General features: G+C 40.7%; 2 protein-coding genes across 4 annotated transcripts in view; both read right to left on the reverse strand.

Annotated features, from left to right (window-relative positions):
* Positions 1 to 9: 9 nt before the first annotated feature.
* On the reverse strand, positions 10 to 11,113 carry dnase2 (deoxyribonuclease II, lysosomal). 3 transcript variants are annotated; one of them, XR_015849592.1, is made up of 7 exons: positions 11,006 to 11,113; positions 10,134 to 10,299; positions 9,060 to 9,165; positions 8,813 to 8,977; positions 6,977 to 7,174; positions 505 to 1,148; positions 10 to 403 (listed from the first exon to the last, which is right to left on the reverse strand). XR_015849592.1 is itself a non-coding variant. In XM_088327656.1 (6 exons), exons 1-6 carry the CDS (start codon positions 11,104 to 11,106, stop codon positions 784 to 786), a joined length of 1,071 nt encoding a protein of 356 aa, XP_088183782.1. In that variant the 5' UTR covers positions 11,107 to 11,113; the 3' UTR covers positions 10 to 783. The 3 variants fall into 3 exon arrangements, 2 of the variants coding, with proteins under 2 accessions (XP_088183782.1, XP_088183781.1); XM_088327656.1 differs by having other exon boundaries at positions 10 to 1,148; positions 9,060 to 9,135; XM_088327655.1 differs by having other exon boundaries at positions 10 to 1,148.
* Positions 11,114 to 14,178: 3,065 nt separating this feature from the next.
* Positions 14,179 to 23,025, reverse strand: part of LOC148373153 (uncharacterized) — a 38,986-nt gene continuing 30,139 nt past the window's right edge. Inside the window, exons 3-6 of the mRNA XM_088327657.1 lie at positions 22,425 to 22,572; positions 20,595 to 20,760; positions 17,757 to 18,061; positions 14,179 to 15,305 (exon numbers count right to left, since the gene is read on the reverse strand). Of these exons, the coding sequence (XP_088183783.1) occupies positions 15,165 to 15,305; positions 17,757 to 18,061; positions 20,595 to 20,760; positions 22,425 to 22,514 (702 nt within the window). The 5' untranslated portion in view covers positions 22,515 to 22,572 and the 3' untranslated portion in view covers positions 14,179 to 15,164. The remainder of the gene's footprint in view (positions 15,306 to 17,756; positions 18,062 to 20,594; positions 20,761 to 22,424; positions 22,573 to 23,025) is intronic.

Below are 23,025 nucleotides of genomic sequence, written 5' to 3' on the forward strand. Positions count from 1 at the left end.
GGGCTCAAGTGGGTTGAAAGAAGATTTTATTTCTAGTCAAAATGATACTGAAGTCAACGCACAATCTTATGTAGGGAAATGAGACGCGTTGGACAGCGATAAAAGAAGACTCGGTTGACTCAGCTCAAGTAGGTTGGAAGGAGATTTCATTTCTAGTCAGATTGAAGCTAAAGTAGATTCAAGATCTTTAAAAAAAAATGGGACACGCTGGCTGTAGATGAAAGAAGACTCGGTTGACTCAGGTCAAGTAGGTTGGAAGGAGATTTCATTTCAAGTCAGATTGATGCTAAAGTCGATACAAGATCTTTAAAATAAATGGGACACGCTGGCCGTAGATGAAAGAAGACTCTGTTGACTCAGGTCAAGTAGGTTGGAAGGAGATTTGAAGTCAACTCTCCATCTTCTGTGTGGAAATGAGACACGTTGGACAAAGATGAAAGAAGACTCTTATTAGGTTGGAAGGAGATTTTCTTTATAGTCAGAATGATGCTGAGGTCAACGCACCATCTTCTGTATGAAAATGAGACACGTCGGACAGAGATGAAAGAAGACTCGGTTGACTCAGGTCAAGTATGTTGGAAGGAGATTTTATTTCTAGTCAGAATGATGCTGAAGTCAATGCACCATTTTCTACATAGAAATGAGACATGTTGGACAGAGATGAAAGAAGACTCTGTTGACTCAGCTCAAGTAGATTGGAAGGAGATTTCATTTCTAGTCAAAATGACACTGAAGTCAATGCAGACCCTTTTTTTTGCATGATTCCCGATTTGAGGCAAGACACTACAACGCCTCACCTCCCGAGCCCCCGCACGGCTTCCAGTCCAGCACGGCGCTCCGGTAGGCTTTCCAGACGGCGGGGTGACGCCGGCAGAGTGCCCCGCCGCCTCGTTTTTCTTCGGCCATGTTGCGGTTGATGTCGGCGACGCAGATCCAGCCGCCCTGTGGCGCCCCCTGCAGGCTGACGGCCCACTTGGAGTGGTCCCTGCTGGCGTCGAAGGGCGAGCGCTCGCCCGGGGAAATCCGGGTCACGTCCAGGACTTGGCGCTCCAGGCTGCAGTTGGAGGGCAGGATGCCGCCCGAGTGGATCCAGAACTGGACCAGAAGGTCCGACTGCAGGACGGGGGCCACCCAAGAGTGGTACAAGTCTACAGAGAAAAGAACGGAAGTGAGTTCCTTTGCATCACGGTTTTTGGGTCTGGTGTGGAACCTTTGGTTTGGACCCGATACGTTTTTTTTGGGTCAGCCCAAGGTTTAGTTTGTTTTCATCCATCCATTATCTAGCACTTATTTAGGATCAGGTCATGGAAGCAGCAGCCTCAGCAGGCAGGGTTCGTACAGATGCTTGAAATCCTTGAATTTAATGTTGCACGTTCAGTGTCAGGAAGTCACTTGAATTTTGGGTGAAGTGCTTGAAATTGTTGCCAAGACCATGTTTCTTGGCAGTCTGACTCTATTGACCGTGCAATAAATGGAAAAAGATTTTTAAAAAGCGCGTGAAATTGACAGTGACATGCCTACCCTGGTGGCTTGTCATTGTGGTGTTTTCATGTCAAGCGTCACTGCCCCCTATTGGCTGCACTCAGGAGGACAGCACTATTTAGAAAACCTCTTTTGGTTTGGCTCACTGAGAAGAGCAGACTCCCGGATCCCAAACAGATCCTTAGATTTTGTTTTTTGTGATCTATTATCAATAATAATAAAACATTATGCACCAAATGATTTAGTATTTGGTAATTTCATGTGTTTTACAGGGTATCCTGAAAAGCGCATTAAATATAAAGTAAAATATTCACAGATCTACAAAACAAATTGTGAAATAAAAAGCAATTGAAGCTTTATGCAACTGAACAGATTTAAAGTCGAACAATATCACAAAATCGCTGGAAAAGCATCACAATAAAATAGAAATGTAGAAGAAATGCCACCCGCCGACTCCAATTCCAGGAAGTGACTGAACTCCCCAAGGGATGCGTTGGTCTGAGGTCAACCAATCATGTTGTGTTGTGGATTAATGGAGTCAGAGCTTATCGACATAATGAGGACACATTGGTTTGGACAGGAAATTCCAGGCTTGTTTCTCCCGACTTTAAATGTCAGCAAGTGTTATTAATAATAACACTCGCCTTGGTCTGGAACAGCTTGCAAGCTGACCGGAATTTGGCTGGGTCGGGCCGACTCCAACGGTTTTCTTGGAAATCGGCGTCATTTTGGAGAATCAAAAGAGGACGAAAACATTCTGGGAAAAACATTGTCAATTCCTGGGAGCATACCCTTTGAGAAAAACAAGCGCGTCATCGCGAAGGACCCACTTAGCAACATGTGATATTTCTGACGTGATGTTTTTACTCCGGAGGGTATAAGAAAGCTGATTGACTCTTAGACGAATGAGAACGCTGTCTTGAACGCTGACAAATATCGATAAACTTCTCCCTCTCCCGTCAAAACTACTCTTTGTGCATATTTCTGGGGCATATTTCACAGGCTGCTCCGGAAGTTGAAGCCACATCCTCGAGGAGGCTTGGGAGAACACAGACTGGGCTTTGTTTCTTCAGAAAAACAAGACACCTTTGGGTTCCCTTGAGGTAAACTAAGAAAATGTTTCACAATAGAGTGTTTTGCTGCGGGGGCAAACAGTCTTACTTTTCAGAAATGCTATGATACTTCCTTAGCTAGATTGAGCGTTTTAACACAGTTTATGGTTGAATGATTTCATTATTGCTACCCAATTTCTGTTCCTGTTTTCTAAGAATGCAAGAGCTTGTGTCAACAACGTCCCTTTTTTCTTTCTTATCTTTTTTTTCACTGTTAGTATCAAACACATGCATTCATTATTTGTGTGTCTATTCTCCTTCTGGACTGGTCCATCATTATCAGGGTTGGGTAGGGTTACTTGAACTGGATTACTTTTGGATGACTCCAATAGCAAATATGCTAATAAAAGACAAAAGAAACGAAATAGGAATAAAATGACTCCATTTTGTGCAAGCTTGGGGAGTAACGGAATTCATGGAACGGCAAAAAGCTGTTTGGATTTATTTTAGTTTTTATTATTTTATTTATTTAGTTTTGCCAGAGATCAAAGCCAGGAGAGAAAGCTTACCACGTGTTGTGAGTCATCATTTGATTCCTATTTAGTTTCTTTTGTCTTTTATGAGCATATTTGCTATTGGAGTCATCCAAAAGTCATTGAAAGTAATCCAGTTCAAGTAACCCTACCCAACCCTGATCATTATCTATGTCAATGAACTGAAAATGGATCATTTAAAGCTACGATTGAAATAAGTATTGCTTCTTTCGTAAAAAATGCTAGAGAATATGAGGCTATGTTAAACGAATTCGCGTGGGAAACCTCTAGCACTACCTGCTGGCCGAATCAGAAAACCACCGAATTAGATTCTGAAGTAATATTTTCAATTTACCGTATTTTCCGCACTATAGGGCGCACCGGGTTATAGGGCGCACCCCCAAAAAAATACTTTATGGTCCTATATCTTCCATAGATAAGGCGCACCGGATTATAAGGCGCTCCAATGGGAACGTGGACAAAACAGTCAGATTGTTCAGTCCAACTTCTTACCCCCTTAACATTCCCAAAGCTTGCAAAGAAGCAAATTCTTGTCGTAGACACGTGCGGATGCGGTGTCACTCAAATGCATCGTTCCATCATTCGGAAGGTTAAAGTCTTGGGATTCAAGAAATGCCAACCATTCCTTAGTTTCTATTTTCTTTTTCGCTCGCAACTTTACCGTGCATATGACAATAAACACTCGGAATTGAGTTGAATTCACTCAACTCATCACAGCAACATCAAGATCGTTCTAAAACAAGATACCGGGAAAATAGAAAGCCGCATAACTCACCTAAGTTCTCACGTTCAATAATGATACGCAACCATGGTCTTCTTACAACTGTGAGTGAAGTAAATCCAGGAGAGTCAAATATTTACAAATACAGACTAATGAAACATGTTTCTTTATGGCGTACTTTAGCAAGCTTGCTATTCAGTCATCTTTTTCGGCCAATTAATTGCAGGGTTTGTTTTGGCCCTCTAGCCAATCCGAGGCTCCGAATAACTTCAGCCAATAGCGATCGATTCAAATGATGATTGACACATTGGTTAGCCAATGAAACGCCGGTATATAAATCCCAGCGTACACCGCGGACTACTCCACGTTCGGGGGAAAATCGAGTCGGCGGCTGTTGCGTAAGTTGCGAGACCTTGCGATTTAATGTTGAGCCATATATAAGGCGCATTGTATTATGGTCAGCTTTTGAAAAAAATGAAGACTGTTAGGTGCGCCTTATAGTGCGGAAAATACGGTACATAAATTAAAACCATTAACTCTTCAGTGCTATAATTAGAACATGCAAAAACCTATTACTCTTTGGAGCAACCAATATCCTTGAAATGAGTAGAGATTTTTCTGCTTATTATGCATCCATTTCTTATTTTTTTGTCCATATTGAATGATATAGAGTCCTTTCCTTGTTTCTAAACAAGTGTCACATAGCCAAGCCGCGCAAGCATTTTTGAGGCAGAATTCCTCTCAGTTTACAGCAGCCCATCCTAGATAAGAACAGCACAAAAGAGCATCAAATATCTGCTGGCGGCTCGATAGCCACTTCTTTTTGGTCATTAAAGCCAACAAAAATTATGGTATTTTGAGCGCCGCTGGATTTCTTCCTTTGAAGGTAGTGGAAAAATACAAAAATGGCCTTGAACGTGCTTGAATTAGGCCACGAAAGAGGTCTACGAACCCTGTAATACACCGTACCCACAGTAACCCTGTGTCTCTCGCCACCCCAAAGCGGCAGAGAGTCCAACCTCTCTCGAGAGGACCGGAACCAGAGTCCATCTGTATCTCGTCTTGGACTCTCAACCAGAGCTCAGGCTCCTTGGTCGCCAGGAAAGTGACATGAGCTGTCCCAAAAACCAGACCCCTGGGTCCGGCCGCCAGGCGCTTGCCACTTGTCCCCACCTCCAGACAGTTTGTTGCACCTTGCCAATATTTTCAAAAAGAGAAGGGTTTTAAAACATGGCCGCCAGATAAAATAACGGACTTTCAGTCGGCCTTTTCCTAACCAAAACTTCCCCCAAAATGATCACTATTTAAAGAGACACTGCCATACAGTATATTGACCACTAGAGGCCGCTATAGTGTGTCAGGGGGTTTTCAAGCTGAGAGAAGCACCCACTTTCATATGCGCTTCTAAAATACCAACGTTTCTTGTACAACCTACGATGTTGTTACCGGAAAAATCATTGGAAGTAAATAGAAAAGAAAGAGAGAGGAAAAAACAAAAACAAAAAAAAGGGTAAAAGAAAGAGGAACAGAGAAAGAAAAGTGTAAATAAAAAATACAGAGGAAGGAAGAGTGAAAGAAAGTAAAGAAAGGGGAAACAAAAGCGGAAAGAAAGACGGAAGGAGAAAAAAGGAGACCAAGAGAAGGAAAGGGAGAAAGAAAGAGTGGAAAATAAAGGGGGGAGGAGTAAGAAAGAAGAAAAAAGGAAAAGTGAAAGAAAAAAGTGAGAGAGAGTAAGAGAGAAAACGATAAAGAATTAGGGTTAAATAGAAATAAATGGATCCTATTTCCTAGAAAATCACAATGACCCATCACTAGTGGCGTGTTTTCAGACTTTCAGCTGCCAAGATGGCCGACAACCATGTCAACTCCCTTCATCACGTTACGTCAACATTTAGATGATGCTCTTTTTGCCTGTTATTTTTTAAAGGGACAGCGTGTAATATTGAGTGCCTCCTAGTGGTAAACAAAGACTTACTAGCAAAAATACATGAAGAACGTTTTTTGTGAACTTTAAAATAAAGTTGCTATCTTGCTGCTAGCACATCATTTGTACTTTTCTAGGATCTTTTGTGTCAGTGGGCTGCTGTAAACTGACAGGAATTCTGCCTCTGGGAAAGGGCTCTATAGGTGGTGGCTAACAATTTAGTTTAATAGGTAGGACAAAAAGAAAGAACTATATGCATAAAAAACCCCAAAATGAGTCTAATTTGGACTCATTTTAATGATATTGTTTCCTCCAATATCAAACATATTGTATTTTTTGCATGTTTTTCAGAGGATATTGTCCAAATTGGTTCAAATAAAATGCAAAAACAATAAAAATCCTATCACTTATGAAAAGTTCATATTTTAATATAGGAGTTATCCGGGAGCCAAAAGAGCCTCTTCTCAGTGACAGTGAGCTGAGCCGAAAGAGCCGCTTCTTGAAATAGAGACCGATTTCCCGATGACGCGTCTGATAAAGCCGTCTTCTTGGATGCGACAGTAGGGGGCAGTAATGCTTCCCATGACAACTTGAGAAGGAGAACTGGAACCACTATCAGCGTTGTTTTTACAAACTTTTTGATTTTTCTTTATTTTAAGGTGCGGTCGATCGACTGAGACTGCCAGGAAACACAGCAATGGCAACAATTTCAAGCACTTTCAAGGACTTTGTAAGCGTTTTACCGGCCATGAAAACCCATCATTTAACGATTTCAAGCACCCGTACGAACCCTGATTATAAGTAGAGAACTTTGTATTTCATTTACACTGTGGAATCCCCACTTTAGTTGGTGCCACGTTTGTCCGGCATTTTGCTGCCACTCTGCCGTCTATTACTGGCCCTCGCTCTTACCAGACCACGCGGTGCCATCTAGTGGTCCAATATTACACATTGAAGATTTAGAAGAAGCTGTTATTTGGAATTTCATTTTTCTTTTTTTTTGGCATAATGTTATTTTCATATACATTTTAATTTAGGAATTTTATTTATGACAATTTTATCTTCACTTTTATTTTTAATCATGCATTTCTGTCCTTTGAGTCCATTTTATTTGTTTCTCATATATTTATTTAGGCAAATATAGATTTTTTTTCATGTATATTTTAATTTCTGAAAGATATTTGTTATATTTTCATTTTTACTTGCTCTTTTGGTCCTTCGAGCCGGTTTTCAGTAAACGTACCGTCGCAAAAAGCGGCGCCTTTGGCGAAGCTGACAAAAACGGCGCCGCCTAAAGACGTCAGTGTGACACTGCGGTTGGTGGGCGGAGCCGGAGTGCGGCTCTTGTTGCACACGGCTGCCAAAGACGGCACCGCCGCCACAAAGGATGCAGGGACGTCGCAGTCGTAAACGTGAGGTTGATTGATCCGCAGCTGCTCGCCTGAAAAAAAAAATCGGCGCCGGTCACTAAAATCGCACATCGATGACTGAAAATTCCCGGCGAGCACGTATTTACTACTGCGCCGAAAGAAAACCATATAAGAGTAACACTGGAGCCCTATATTTCTATAGCCATGCTGTGGAGAACAGTGCCAGATTGCAACACAGATGTGAAAGTCAGATATGCACCGAATTGCATTTGCTTGTCATCGATCCCGGTGGATTAAAGGAAATCACCGGCCACTTGAGAATGATACGGAAGAAAGAGAAGTTTAGCGTTGATGAGAGAGAACCTCCACCGCTGTTCCATTCAGATGGAGAAATTGAGGACTGATTGAAAAAGTTGAAATTTATGGTGAGCATTTGGGATGGGCCCCACCAGGCTGTACTTGCCCAAGACACACCAGAGGAAATGGTGTCTCGGCCAGGATTGAATTGTTTTTATGGTCATTGATGACGTTGTGGACATTGTTGACCAGGAGATGAGACATGGTCGTTTTTGGACCTTTTTCGATTGGGCTGTTTTTCCAGTCTTGTTTTTGGGTTATTGCTTATCGTTATTTTTTTCGGGTCCATTATTGGTCTCTTTTGGCCTTTTTTTCATTCGTTTTTGGTCGTGTTGAGCCTTTTAGTGGTCATTTTTTTGGTTGTGTTTTGGTCAAGGTTTTTCCTTTTTTTACATCTATTTTTAGTCCATTTTTGGGGGGGTCCGTTTGTTTTTTTCCCCATTTTTATGTTTTGTAATAGTTTATTTGTTTTGCCTATGTCGACTTTTGGGCTTTTATTGGTTGTTTTTGGTCGACTTTCATTAGCTTTTTTAGGTCATTTGTTTTTGGGGGTTGTCTTTTAGGTCATTTTTTAGTTCTTTTTGTTGGTCATGTTTTTGATCATTTTTGGCTTCTTTCTGGTCATGTTTTTGGTTGTGTTTTTGGTCGGGGTTATTTCTCTTTTTAAATACATTTTTTAGTTTTTTTCTGTCATCTATCTTTTTTGATCATGTTTTTGTTCATTTTCTTTTTTGACAATTTTGTCTTTTGGCCTCTTTTCTTGTTTTTAAATATATTTTTTGTCATTTTTGGGTGTGTTTTTTGTGATTGATTTTTTTTTGTCCTTTTTTCATTTACTTCTGGTTGTTTTTGGTTGTGTTTTAGGTCTTTTTTGGTCCTATTTTGTCCATTTTTGGGGGGTAATTTTTGGGCCATTTTTTAATCATATTCTTTTGGTCGTTTTGGCCTTTTACTTTTTTTTTTTTAAATGTGTTTTTTTATTGATTTTCTTTAGTTTTTTTCTGGGTTTTTTTGGGGGGGGGATGTTCATGTTTTCATTTTTTTGTCATGATAATTAGGCAAAAATAATTACAAGGTAAACAAGTAAAAACCTTAAAGTACAGTCAATCCTTCCGATTTTACTCCCGTTATGTATTATAAATAAAGAGAGCAAAAACCTAGACTTATTTCTCTAGAAGGGCATCATAAATGTTTCCTGATGTCACCGTGGTGAACAAGAGCATCTCGCTGTTTTTTCCAGTGCAGCCACAAAAAAAATTTGAATAGACTGCTCTGGATTTAAAGCAACAGTGTTTAAAACGTAGCGGCTTGTAGTCCGTCATTTACAGTATTTGAGTCCCGGTGAGCCTTACCGATGGTCCGGAAGCGCTCTAGAGGGAAAGTGACGCACAAGAAATTCTGTCCGTAGATGGCGCCGCTGGCCGGGAACAGGTAGCGGCCGTCCTGCCGGCGAGGAGGGAAGGCGGGCGTGCTGTGGATCAGCCAGAATCCCCGAGTCCGGTCCAGAAGGACCACGCCTGCGGCATCCAGACACAAGACCAACATGTCCATTTCAGACATCGTCTGGGGTTTTCGTGAGGTTTTTTGGTGAGTCGGCACCTTTGGTGTGACCGCTTTGGTGGTTGTCTCCGGGTTTGGCCTGGTCGTTGTAGAGCACGAATGCCGATCGCTCGCTCTGGCCAAAAATTGAGGTACGGTCATAAATCTGTAGTCAAACAATCAGGGTTTGACCCCAAAATTTGCTTCCGTTTTGCTGTCAGGTAGTTATGGTTGTTGGGGTACACTTTTTCGTCATATTTTGGATATGTGTGGTTATTTAGGGTACGCTTTTCATGAATAATTGGCTTATTTTGGAATGCACAAGAAGAATAAGAAATAAACGACACCATTTTGTATGCAAAATAATGTTTCAGAATGCAAACAAAGTGATGTCCTGTGCATTTTTTGACACAGCAGATAATTTGGAAGGCTCATTTTTGTATGGTCTGGTTGCATGATTTACATGTCATAACAATATATAATCAAATATAAATAAGTAATTCTCAAACTATAATTTTAATCTTGTTCCATTGGCCAGTGTATTGTAATGTGATGTATAGCAAAAGTTGATAACGAGCCTTCTGAAAGGAAACAGGGCATGCTGGCTGGAGATGAAAGTAGGCTTAGTTGACTCAGCTAAAGAAAGTTGGAAAGAGATTTTATTTTGCTACAAAAGGATGCCAGAGCCAATGAGCAATAGCCTCTAAGAAAACTGGCACCCGTCTAAAGTTTCTTAAGGAATAGTGATAATAACGCTAGTGTAGTGTTATGGGATGCATGGCAAAAGTTGGTAACGAGCCTTCTGGAAGGAAAAAAGACATACTGGCTGGAGATGAAAATAGGCTTGGTTGACTCAGCTAAAGAAGGTTAGAAGGAGATTTTATTTCGCTACAAAAGGATACCAGAGCCAATGGGCTGAAGCCTCCAAGAAAACTGGCACCCGTCTAAAGTTTTTTTTAAGGATTAGTGATAATAACGCTAGTGTAGGGTTATGGGATGCATGGCAAAAGTTGGTAACGAGCCCTCTGGAAGGAAAAAAGACATACTGGCTGGAGATGAAAGTAGGCTTCGTTGACTCAGCTAAAGAAGGTTGGAAGGAGATTTTATTTCCACAAAAATGATCGCCAGACCCACCGAAATCTGCGAATAGAGCTGCGCGAGAGTCTTTCCGAGCGCGCCGGCGGTGCTGTTGATGTTCTGCCGGCCGGCTGTCCAATCGCTGCTGTCCACGCCCAGAAATAAATAATTGAGACCGGAGGAGGCGGAGCCATGAACCTTGGGTAGCTTGTACATGTGAAACCTGGAAAAAAAACAGCGCCCTCTCGTGAGCTTGTGGGCGGCGGCCGGCGCGGCAAAATAGAAAGGCCGACGAATCGCGGAAGGGGGCGTGGCACAAAGACTTCATGTAACCAATAAAACGCTGGAAAAGGAAACTGTGGAAATCAGGACCACTCAAGAATAAAAGATAGGGTTATTCATGGCGAATTCAGGCACTTTTGAAGGACTTTTAATACCAAATTTCCAGAAAAAGAAGAAAAAAGAAAAAAATCCTACTACAGAAATGCAAATAAATACTACAAAAATACTACAACAGAAATATAACAAAAAATCGACAGAAATACTACAAAATACTACGACAGTACTATTATAACACAAAAATATTACAACAAAATCACTACTAGAGAAATACTGCAACACAAATACAAAGAAATGCTACAGAAATACTGTACTATAAAAACACTACCACAATAAACTACGGGAATACTACAGATATACTAGGAAAATACAGTGTTGTTGAGAAACACGGCAACAATTTCATGCACTTCACCCCAAATCCAAGCACTTTTCAATCCTAGAAAACACAATATTAAAATTCAAGCATTTTAAGGATTTCAAGCACCCGCACAAACCCAAGAAGAACACAACGATGAATTCTGAAGATGCTACCCTTACTAGGGATTACCTGGTTGATATTTTCTCAGTTAGGCATCAAAAACGAAGATTACCAGTCAGTGGGCTTTCCCTGGTCGTCATAGCAACTGATGGGAGACGCGTCGCCCCCTTGTGGCAGGACCAAAAACAGTAGCGACGGCAGCAGGCGAAACATCTGCAAAACAAAATGGCCGACGTCTTTAACAAGAAAGATGGGACGTTTTTGATATCAAAGAGTACGGAAACTCGAAGGTGCCAAAATACAATAAAAAAACTCAGGAATGGTGTAAAATTCTGTATTTTTCTCAAGATTTTTTTCCTTCTCTCTTTTTTTGATCTTTTCTTTGCGGAAGGTTGAGCAAAAAAAAAAATAAAAAAATCTGCTTTATGGATCTTTTGAGTCCCTGTAGTCTGTATTTTTCCCTGTGCCCTGTAGCACTCTTCTTCGGTTGCACAAAATAATACAGCGGCATCTAGTGGTTAAATCGTACACATTGTCACTGTAACTTTTCAATCAATTGGGGGTGGGGGTTGTCTCATACTATCATCGTGAGGGCCGCATTTGGCACCTGGGCTGTGAGTTGGAAACCCTTGATTTAGCGCCTCCTTGTGTTGAATAATAATCTCTTTTTTACCATATCAACGGGCATTATATAGAAACTCAAAAATCAAGGGATGTATTTCTTTTTTAGGATATAAAAGCAGGCTCACCTGGACGGAGCTGACCTATTTGTCCGTCATCTTGCTGCTAACACGTGAAAGGGCTAAAAATTGAAAAACGTCTCTTTGAGTCTCCCTAGTTTATATTTTAGTGTTTTTAGGCGCTGGATTTCTGTTGCATCGCACGATACGGCAACATCTAGCATTTGGATAATACGCACTGTCTCTTTAAGATCGATGGTTTTTTTTCCCAGAAGTTTGTCATTTGTCCTGTAGCTCCGGCCCCTGGGCTCTTTATGACAGTTTTTCTGTCATCCGGAGAAGGTTTGAATCCAAAATACATGAATACGATAACATAATGGACATGAAATCTAGAGGAGCCAGGAATCGAACCTAGGACCTGTTAGTCCCAAGACGAGCACTCTACAATGCGTTTGACACTTTACCCGTACGCACACACGCTCACACACCGATAGCAGCGACAGCCATGCAACCTGCTTATCGGAGGCATTAGGTGATCAGTGCCTTGCTTAAGGACAATTCCACATTTAACTCGAAGGGAATCAAACCTGCGACCTTTTGGTACCAAGACAAGCATTCTACAATGTACCCATTACGATGCGTTTCACACTTTACCCATTCACACACACACACACACACACACACCGATAGCGGCCTCAGCCATGCAACCTGTTTCTCAGAGGTATTAAGAGATCAGTGACTTGCTCAAGGACACTTCGACATTAAATCTAGAGGAGCCAGAAATCAAACCTAGGACCTCTTAGTCCCAAGACGAGCACTTTGCAATGCGCTTCACACTTTACCCCTACACACACTCGCTCACACACCAATAGCGGCATTAGGGGTTCAATGTCTTGCCCAAGGACACATCAACATTGACTTTAGAGGAGCCAGGAATCCAACCTGGGACCCAAGACCAGCACTCTATAATGCGCTTCACACTTTACCCATTCGCACACACACACTCACGCACCAATAGCGGCGACATTAGCTTATTAGGAAAATCAGGCGTTCGGTGTCTTGCCAAGGACACTTCGGCATTTATCTCAGAGGAGCTGGGAATCGAACCTGCGACCTAGTAGGATTTTCGAGTATTAGTCTTGTAGCATTTTTTGCGGTATTTCTGCAACATTTTGTAGTACCACTGCCGCAGGACTTCAGGAATACTTTTGCAGTATTTCTGTCGGATTTTTTAAAATACTGCAGTACAGTCGGTGTTTTCCTGTAGTATTTCCACAATAGGACTCCTTCAGCACCTCTGTAGTTGTATTTTGCTGTGTTTTTGTAGTTTGTATTTGTAGTATTTCCTTAGTAGTATTTTTGTAGTATTTTTGTATTATAGCGTTACTGTCGTGAGATTTTTGCAGTACTTCTGTAGTACTACTGTAGTTTTATGTTGATAGTATTTCTGTAGTAATATTGTGGCATTTCTGTAGGAGTGTTTTTGTAGTACTGTTTTTGAAGTTGTATTTTTGCAGTATTTCAGCAATGTACATTTTCAATACTACTGTAGTAGTATTTTATAGTATTTGTTTTTTTCAGAGTGCAAACCAAATAGGGTATGAATTCGTTTTTTTAAGCACTGTATTTAGTTTGTAGTAATTTCGTAGTATTATTTATAGTGTATCAGTATGTTTGTAGTAAAAACACGAAATGCCAATATATATTACGAAATGTATTTCGATCGGCCCCGCGACCCTACTGAGTATAAGCGGTGCAGATAATAGATGGATGGAATTCGTTCGGTTGTTTATATCTGAGCATATGATGGCACTCGTGGGCTTCCGTAAATGTTTTGCTTTTCGTACATTCTAGCCTAAAAGTAGTCGAAAGAACTGTTTTTAGTTCTTTGTACCGGTACTCGTCATAATACTGTTTGTATTTTAGTGCAAACTAAAATAATACTAATCGTACTTAAATTACAATCATAAGTTACTACTCTCTCTTGTTAATCACACTCAGACAAGAAATGAACGTGTTACTTGCCTTCAAACTTGTTGTTTTGTCCTCAATGGAGTTGTCGTTTGACGTCTTTTATTTCCTGTTTTCGAAAGGCGCATTTTTCCCAGATAAGTTATGTTGCTCAATTTTTTGGTTCCACTTTTTGTTTTTTCTCATCAAGGCGACAAGTTAACTCCACTGGCGGCCATCTTGCGTTGCCTCATTGCTCCTCCCTCGCATCACACTGAGTTTTAAGGTAATGTTGGCAACGTAAAACGGCGATGTCAGTTCACTTGTCTACACGGAAGTAAAAGTGAATTCTACGGACGTTTGTTTGTTTTCCTTTTATTTAGCTTCTGGTCAACAAAAGGTGACTATTTCTTGTTAGAGAACATTTTTACTTCAGTATTTTGTTGTTCTTATGTTATTTTTCTCATAAAGGCGACACCGTAGAGAAATGACGCTCCATGGCAGCCATCTTGTGTTGCCTTATTGCTTCTCTCTCGCATCACACTTCGTTTCACATAAATTTTGGCAACGTAAAATGACGAGTGATAAAAATTGGTCACATGTACTGACGTCACTAAACTTGTCAATACGGAAGTGAAAGTGGATTCTACGGGCGTTTGTTTTACTTCTTGTTTTATTTAGCTTCTTGTCTCCAAAAAGTGACTCTTTATTGTTACAGAACATTTTCACACCAGTTTTTGTTGTTTTTATTTTGTTTTTCTCATAAAGGCGACGTAAGAAAGGACACTTCACTGGCAGCCATCTTGCGTTGCCTCATTGCTCCTCCCTCGCATCACGCTTCGTCTCAAGCAAATGTTGGGCAACGTAAAATGGCGACGAAACGTTTTGGTCAACAGGGCTGACGTCAGTACACTTGTCAATACGGAAGTGAAAGTGGATTCTACGGGTTTTTGTTTTCCTTCTTGTTTTATTTAGCTTCAGGTCCACAAAAACTGACACTTTCCTGTTACATAACATTTTTACTTCTGTTTTAGTTGTTTTTATGTTGTTTTTCTCATGAGGGCGACGCCGTATAGAAAGGACACTCCACCGGCAGCCATCTTGCGTTGCCTATTGCTCCTCTCTCACATTACTCTGAGTTTCACGCAATATTTGGCAACGTAAAACGGCGACCGAAAAGATCGCCAACAGCACTGACGTAAATAAAGTAAATAAGACAAAAATTGGTCTTCGAGAACAAAGAAAAATAAAAATGAAACAAAATTAAAAAGAGAAACATGAAAAAGATAATAGAAAAGGAGAAAACTGCATTCCCCACCCGTTTTTGTCTTTTTTTCTCTTTGTCTCCTTTCTTTCCCTTTTCTTGCTTTCTTATCTCTTACTTTTCTATGTTTCCATTTTCCTTTCTTGTTTTCACTTCATTTTGTCTTTGTGGACAAATATCAGAAACTGACTTTTTAAGAAGAGCGGAATGTTTTTGTGAAAAAGGGGCCCAACCTCACCCAGGTCCTAGCTCCCAAGGCCCCCGACTCAATTCAGTTTGAGACCCCCTGATGATGGATATAGAAATGAAAAACTGATCAATGTCTTTTAATACATGTCCGTAAAGAGGGATGACGTTTTGTCTTTTTCTTTTCCGGGTCACGTTTGCAGCAGGCGCGGTAGGGATGTCCTCTGCTCGTCCATGCGGGTCCCCTGGACCCTCATCAGCAGCGACAGGAAGCCGTCGTCCTCGGTGGGGCCCGGGGCCCGGCTTCGTTGATCCTCCAGCCGACCCTGGGCCTGCGAGGCGAGCACACGCGTTGCCTCAGCTCGGCTCCGACATTCAAATTCCCAAAAAAAGGGAATACGTTTTGACGGGGGAGGGGACAGAAAGGGGACACGTGTTCCGCACCAAAACAACTTTTGTTTTCGCTCCTACTACAGTGGTACCTCTACTTACAAATGTCTCTACCTATGAAAGTTTCAAGTTACAAAGTACATGAATGCGATAATATTGCCCCTAGTTACAAAGGCGATTCAGGATACAAAGTGAAGGATTTTATATTTCATACGATCAAGTACAAGTTACATTTATCGAGTGCAATGAAGAGTTTCACTGAGTGAGCTTCAGGTCACGCCGTTCCGAACGCGAATGTTTTGTTGCGTTCTGTTGATAACAGGATTCTGACGCAGAAGGCCAGACGTACAAGGACAGACATCCCGACGCTCTTCTCTGAGATGGTAGGGCCACGTGGGGGCTTTTCTCTGGCCCGCTCATAGAGGAGGGAGTGGGCAGAGGAAGAGAGAGAAGATCGAGGGAGAACGAGAGAGAGGCTTCACAAAGACTCGAGCGACACAAATTCAGTTAATTCAGCTAATTCGATGGAGTTCACTTAGTTAATTTGTTTAAGAAATTAAATCTGCCCCGTGTGGAAATGCCGGTCTCTTGTCTGTCTTTTCACAAAAATAAACGAGCACGCATTGTTAGGACAGAATGTATGTTGTGTTTGGTTAATGGAGTCAGATAACTCATTCATACTATTTGGTCTAGGATACATTTTTGATATTATTTCCTAACAAAAGTCAAAAATACAGTACGATACGCGTCGCCATTCGCCGCTCTCGTAGTTCTACCTGGCCACCCGTTCTATATGCGTAAATCCCAGCATGCTCTTCGTGTCCCCTTTCCAGCTCGGTAAACGGTCTACTGTATGATCTGCGACAGAGAGCTATCATTTGCAATGGACTCCTCCAAAGACAAGGAGAAAAAAAGAGGAAGAGACTTTTTCTGGCCATCAAACAAAGGAAAGCATAATAGAAAGGTATGAAAAGGGGAAGCGTTTGTGCGATCTCGCAAAAGAATACGGCTGTAATATATCTATATCTATATCACAACGATAATCGACCAGAAGCAGACGTCTTTGGATCAGTTTTTTAAGAAACGCAAGGTATAAAAACACTGCTGGGGACCAGTGAACAAAGAGGTCAGTTAAAAGAAAAATGAATATTTTTGTTATACCTGAAGGATTTTATACATCTTACTATAAAATATTTTATTAAATACAAGTTACATTTATCAAGTGCAATGAATATTTTCACTGAGTGAGCTTCAGGTCACGCCGTTCCAAATGCGGGATGTTTTGGCTGGGGAATTTTGATAACAGGCCTCTGACGGAGAAGGCCAGACGCACAAGGACAGACATCGTGACGCTCTTCTCCGGGATGGTGGAGCCCACGTGGGGGGCTTTCCGGGCGTGCCCATGGGAGGAGCCGGCACACCAGCTTGTGGAAAAAAACGTGGGCCGGCAGTAGCTCAGGAGGTAGAGCGATCGTTTTAGGATTAAGGGATCCCAGTTCGAATCCCGGCTTGTCCGTGTTACTTGTCGAAGTGTCCTTGGGTAAGACATTGAACCCCCAATTACCCCCAATAAGCAGGTTAGCGCCTTACATGGCTGCACAGATCACGGCCGCTATTGGGAAATGTGAAGCACAATGTAAAGCGCTTTGGGAAGTCATTGACTTGAAAAGCGCTATAGAAATGCAGATCATTTCATTTCATTTCAAGAACTTCAGAAGATCGAGAGGGAGAATCGAAAGAGGAGGCTTGACGGAGACTGGAGCGACACTAATTTGGCTAATTCGATGGAGTTCACTTAGTTAAATTGTTTAAAAACTTAAATCTTCCCCCGTGTGGAAATGCTGGTCTCTTGTCCATCTTTTCACATCAAGAAGTGAGCACGCATTTTTAGGAGAATGCGGGTTGTGTTTGGTTCATGGAGTCAGATAAATAATTACATTCGGTCAACGCTACATTTTTAATAATATAAATTCTGAACATACCCTTAATTCTTTCTTTTTTTTTACATGATGTGCGGTAATCTGGTTTTCACACGTATTTGCTTTATGTTCCGATGCTCTTTTACGATTTGTTAAAAACATCTATTTTTGCGGGGTTTGGAACGGATTAGCGCATTTACATTCAAAAGGCGTCTCACCTTATGAAGTTTTCAGGTTACAAACTTCTCCTAGATCGAATTCAATTCGCAAGTAGGGTACCACTGTATCGTTTTTCTTACTTTTTATTCAAGGGGTTGGATTTAAACGGATACGGCACACGGGCCCTAGTTTGCCCACCCCTTGAGCCAGCTGAAGCATCCTATGAGATTGTCATTCGTCCGAGCCTGCACTTATCGGCGCTATCGCCATTTCAAACAGTTTTTTTCCCCCCGAGGATTCTGGGAAAATTCTCACCTGCGAGGTGAAGATCATGCGGTAGAGGTGGTCCCGGGCGGCCATCTTGGTCGGCCTCCTGGCCAACGAGAGCTGCCTGAGGCTCCCTCGGATGCTGCGGCCCTTGGGTTTAGTGGCCGGCGACGCTTCTCTTGGCTCCGCCCCTCTTGGCTCCTCCCCTCTTGGCGCCACCCCTATTGGCTCCGCCCCCCTCGGCTCCGCCTGCCCAAAAGTGGCCCGCTGCCCGTCCAGGCGGCGGCCCTGCGCTCGGGCCACCAGTTCGAAAAATTCTTCTCGCTGCAGCGACGTCATCGACGAGAAGATCACTGGGAGGGAGAGAGAAAGAAAGAGAGCGAAAGAAATTAAAAAAGAGAAAGAAAGAAAGAAGGAAGAAAAAAGAAAGAAAGAAAGAAAGAGAAGGAAAGAAAGATAAAGAAACAAAGAAAGAAAGAAAGAGAAGGAAAGAAAGATAAAGAAACAAAGAACGAGAAAGAAAGAGAGAAAGAGAAAGAAAATGAAATAGAGAAAGAAACAGAGAAAGAAAGAAAAAAAGAGAAAGAAACAAAGAAACAAAGACAAAGAAACAGAGAAAGAAAGACAAAAGAACAAAAAGAAAGAGAAAAAGAAAGGAAGGAAAGAAAGAAGCAGAAAGAAAGAAACAAACAAACAAACAAACAAAGAGAGAGAGAAAGAGAGAAAGAGAAAGAAAGAAATAGAAGAAAAGAAAGAGAAATAAATAAATAAATAAAGAGAAAGAAAGAAAGAAAGAAAGAAAGAAATAGAAGGAAAGAAAGAAATAGAAGGAAAGAAAGAAATAGAAAGAAATAAAGAAAGATAAAGAAACAGAGAAAGAAAGAAAGAGAGAAAGAGAAAGAAACAAAGACAAAGAAACACAGAAAGAAAGAAAGAGAGAATGAGAAAGAAAGAAACAAAGAGAAGGCAGAAAAGAGAAAGAAAGAAAGAAAGAAAGAAGGAAAGAAAGAAAGAAAGAAAGAAACAAACAAAGAAACAAAGAAACAAAGAGAGAAAGACAGAGCAAGAAAGAAAGAAAGAAAGACAAAGCAAGAAAGAAAGAAGGAAAGAAAGAAAGAAAAAAAGAGAAAGAAACAAAGAAACAAAGACAAAGAAACAGAGATAGAAAGAAAAAAGAACAAAAAGAAAGAGAAAAAGAAAGGAAGGAAAGAAAGAAGCAGAAAGAAAGAAACAAACAAAGAGAGAAAGAAAGAGAGAAAGAAAGAAATAGAAGAAAAGAAAGAGAAATAAATAAATAAAGAAAGAGAAAGAAAGAGAGAAAGAGAAAGAAAGAAATAGAAGGAAAGAAAGAAATAGAAGGAAAGAAAGAAATAGAAAGAAATAAAGAAAGATAAAGAAACAAAGAAACAGAGAAAGAAAGAAAGAAAGAAAGAGAGAGAGAGAGAGAGAAAGAGAAAGAAACAAAGACAAAGAAACACAGAAAGAAAGAAAGAGAGAACGAGAAAGAAAGAAACAAAGAGAAGGCAGAAAAGAGAAAGAAAGAAAGAAAGAAAGAAACAAAGAAACAAAGAAACAAAGAAACAAAGAGAGAAAGACAGAGCAAGAAAGAAAGAAAGAAAGACAAAGTAAGAAAGAAAGAAAGAAGGAAAGAAAGAAAGAAAAAAAGAGAAAGAAACAAAGAAACAAAGACAAAGAAACAGAGAAAGAAAGAAAAAAGAACAAAAAGAAAGAGAAAAAGAAAGGAAGGAAAGAAAGAAGCAGAAAGAAAGAAAGAAACAAACAAAGAGAGAAAAAAAGAGAGAAAGAAAGAAATAGAAGAAAAGAAAGAGAAATAAATAAATAAAGAAAGAGAAAGAAAGAGAGAAAGAGAAAGAAAGAAATAGAAGGAAAGAAAGAAATAGAAGGAAAGAAAGAAATAGAAAGAAAAAAAGAAAGATAAAGAAACAAAGAAACAGAGAAAGAAAGAAAGAAAGAAAGAGAGAGAGAAAGAAAAAGAAACAAAGACAAAGAAACACAGAAAGAAAGAAAGAGAGAATGAGAAAGAAAGAAACAAAGAGAAGGCAGAAAAGAGAAAGAAAGAAAGAAAGAAAGAAAGAGAAAGAAAGAAACAAAGAGAGAAAGACAGAGCAAGAAAGAAAGAAAGAAAGAAAGACAAAGCAAGAAAGAAAGAAAGAAAAAAAGAGAAAGAAAGAAAGACAGAAAGAAGGAAAGAAAGAAAGAAAGAGAAAGAAAAGGGGGGAAAAGTACGTCATGGAGGAGATCATTGGCGACCAAACTCAAATGTTCAGACTTTCTTAATTTCTTAAAGGGACAGAGTGCAGTATTGGACCACGTGATGTTGCAACCGAAAACGAGTGCTACAAAGCACAAGGAAGAATACAAACTACAAAGAAAGGAGTAAGGGGGAAGGAAGGAAGAAAGGAAGACAAAAAAGAAGGAAGGTAGACAAGTAGGAAGAAAGAAATAAAGAAAAGAGAAAATACAAAAAGAAGTGAAGAAAAAAAGAGTGTATGAGGAAATGAAGGAAGAAAGAAAGGAAAAAAAGAAGTGTGAAACTAAAGAAGGAAGATAAAAAATAAAAAAAATAAAGAAAGGAGGCAAGGGAGAAAATGGAAGACAAAATATTCATGAAGAAAGGAAGAAGAGCAGAAAAACAAAGAAAGAAAGAAAGAAAGGAAGAGAAGACTTAAAGACAAAGTTTGGTCACTCCAACGACTTAAAGGGACAGTGTGATTTTTTTTCAACCTTACCAGAGGCCACTGTCATGTATTGTGCAACTGAAAAGGAGTGCTAAAAAGCACAAAGGAGAATGCAAACGGCAGAGACTCAAAGTGACCTATTATTATTATCCAGAAAAACAAGAAAAGCAATTCTCGTCACGCTCACCTGCACGTGCAAGCTTGGTGTTGTTGGGCTCGGAGTAACAGCGCCTCCTGCTGGCGCCCTCCACAATAAAAGAGCAGCGCTGGTCATTGAGGCGTCGGCCTTCCTGCAGCGTGCACAGGAGTTCGTACAACCAATCGGGGAAGTCCGACGTTGGCGTCAGATTGGCCTGCGGAAAATGAAGACTTTATTTTGAAAGTCTGACGTTTGACGGGAAGTGAGTGCTAAAGTCCAGTTTGAACACGTAAGAGTTTTAGATGAAGACTTAGAAATGCAAAATTCTTTTTTGAGTCTTGTCTCAGCGGCTGTGCTCTAAGGCTTTTATTTTGAAAGCCCGACATTTGACAGGAAGTGTGCATTAAACAAGGAGGCAAAAATACTTTGAGCGTTACCTGAAAATGTGCAATTTTGCCTCAAGTTGGCCCTTATTGTTTCTCTTATGAATATTGCCTCATTCTCCGTACTAAAAGACTTTTGTTTTGAAGGCTTGATGTTTGCCAAGAAATGAGCGCTGACATCCAGTTAAAAGTCATCGGAATGTTATATGAAGACGCTAAAACGTCAAATTTTCCCTCAAATGAGTTCATCAGCTGTACTTTGAGACTTTTATTTTGAAGGTCTGACGTATGACAGGAAGTGAAATCTTAAAATCCAGGAAGAAGTCACCTGAGTTTTACCTGAAGGTGCCCAAACGCCAAGTTCATCTTTTGAAACAAGACTCGCTAACTGTCCTCAAATACTTTTATTTTGAAGGCCTTATCTTTGACACAAAATTCTCCTCGTTTTGACAGTTTTTGCTACTCTTTTGAGGCTCGGGGCTTTTTAATTTGAAGTTCCGTTTCCCCGACAGGAAGTGAGAGCTAACACGCAGTCAAAAGTACTCCGAGCGTTAATTCAAATTCGCCTCAAGATGGCCCTTTTTGATTCTCTTATGGATAGTGCCTTACTCGCCGTCCTGAAAGGCCTTTATTTTGAAAGCCTGACGTTTGATGGGAAGTGAAAGCTAATAACTTGATGGAAGTCAATCAATTGTTACCCCAAATTTACCTTAATCTGGCATTTTTGGTTCTCATGACAGACACAATTCAGCTGTCCTAAAAAGCTTTTATTTTGAAGGCTCAACGTTAAAAGTCAGTGTTATATGAAGACGCTAAAACGTAAATTGTTGCCTCAATGTGTTCATCAGCTGTCCTTTGAGACTTTTATTTTGAAGGTCTGACGTATGACAGGAAGTGAAATCTTAAAATCCAGGAAGAAGTCACCTGAGTATTACCTGAAGGTGCCAAAACGCCAAGTTTATCTCAATATGGCCGCTTTGGTTTTCTTTTGAAACAAGACTCATTAACTATCCTCAAAGACTTTTATTTAGAAGTCCTTATCTTTGACACAAAATTCTCCTGCATTTTGACAGTTTTTGATACTCTTTTGAAGCGCGGTGCTTTTTAATTTGAAGTCCTGATTCCCCGACAGGAAGTGAGCGCTAATATCCGGGTGAAAGTCAATCATGTGTTCTTTGAAGACACCCAAAATGCCTACTTTTCATTGATTTGGCGGTTTTTGTTTTTGGTTTCCCTTTCTAGTCACGCCTCATCGACTGGCTTTCATTTTGAAGGCCTGAGCGAGGAAGTCAGCACTTTTATCCAGGCAGAACTCATCCAAATGTTAGCTGAAGACGCCCAAAAACGCAGAATCTTCCGCAATTGACCATCCTCTGTCCTCAAAGTCTGAGAGAGTTCTGCTTTTATTTTGAAAGCCTGATTTTTGACGGGAAGTAAGCACTAAGAAGTCACTGGGATTTTACCTGAAGACGTCAACTTGGAACTGAACCCTCACCTGTATTTGGAAAGCGTTCTGATCCGTCTCTCCACGGGCGGTGCCGTCGGCGTCCAGCAGGGAGCGTGTGACCCCCTCGGCACTCTCCATCACGCCACTAATATCTGGCTGAAGGGGGGGAACGGGGGCCCCTGCCACCCCGACAAGTCTGAAAGTGGAAAAAGAGAATTATTTTGACAGGTGAGTACATATCCTGTGTTGACTTCTTTCATGTTTTGTTCAGTTAGAGTTAGTGAGCGTTCCAACGTTGTTTCGTGATCTTGTCATCTCGGCGCTCTTGTTATTGTTATGTGCACTTGAGAGTACATGTCCTGCTTTGACTTTATTCCATGTTTTGTTCAGTAAGGGCTTTTGCCTTTTTTCATATTGATTTGAGTTTGTATGCCCTGAGTCGTCTACCTTTAATGTTTCGCTCCGTACTTTTTCCAACGTCATATCTCCTCGTCCTCGTAGCATTCTAGTTTTTCCTGTCCACGTGTGAGAGTGTTTCTTGTGTTTCCTCCTTTCAGGTTTTGTTAAGTTAAAACCAGTCCACCCTATGCTGCATTTTCCTCCATCTTTTCATGTTTTGTTCAGTTGGAGTTAGTGAGCGTTCCAACGT

This window comes from Urocampus carinirostris, chromosome 2 (genome assembly GCF_059441175.1).
Source record: "Urocampus carinirostris isolate Australia breed hairy pipefish chromosome 2, RoL_Ucar_1.0, whole genome shotgun sequence".
Lineage (NCBI taxonomy): Eukaryota > Metazoa > Chordata > Actinopteri > Syngnathiformes > Syngnathidae > Urocampus > Urocampus carinirostris.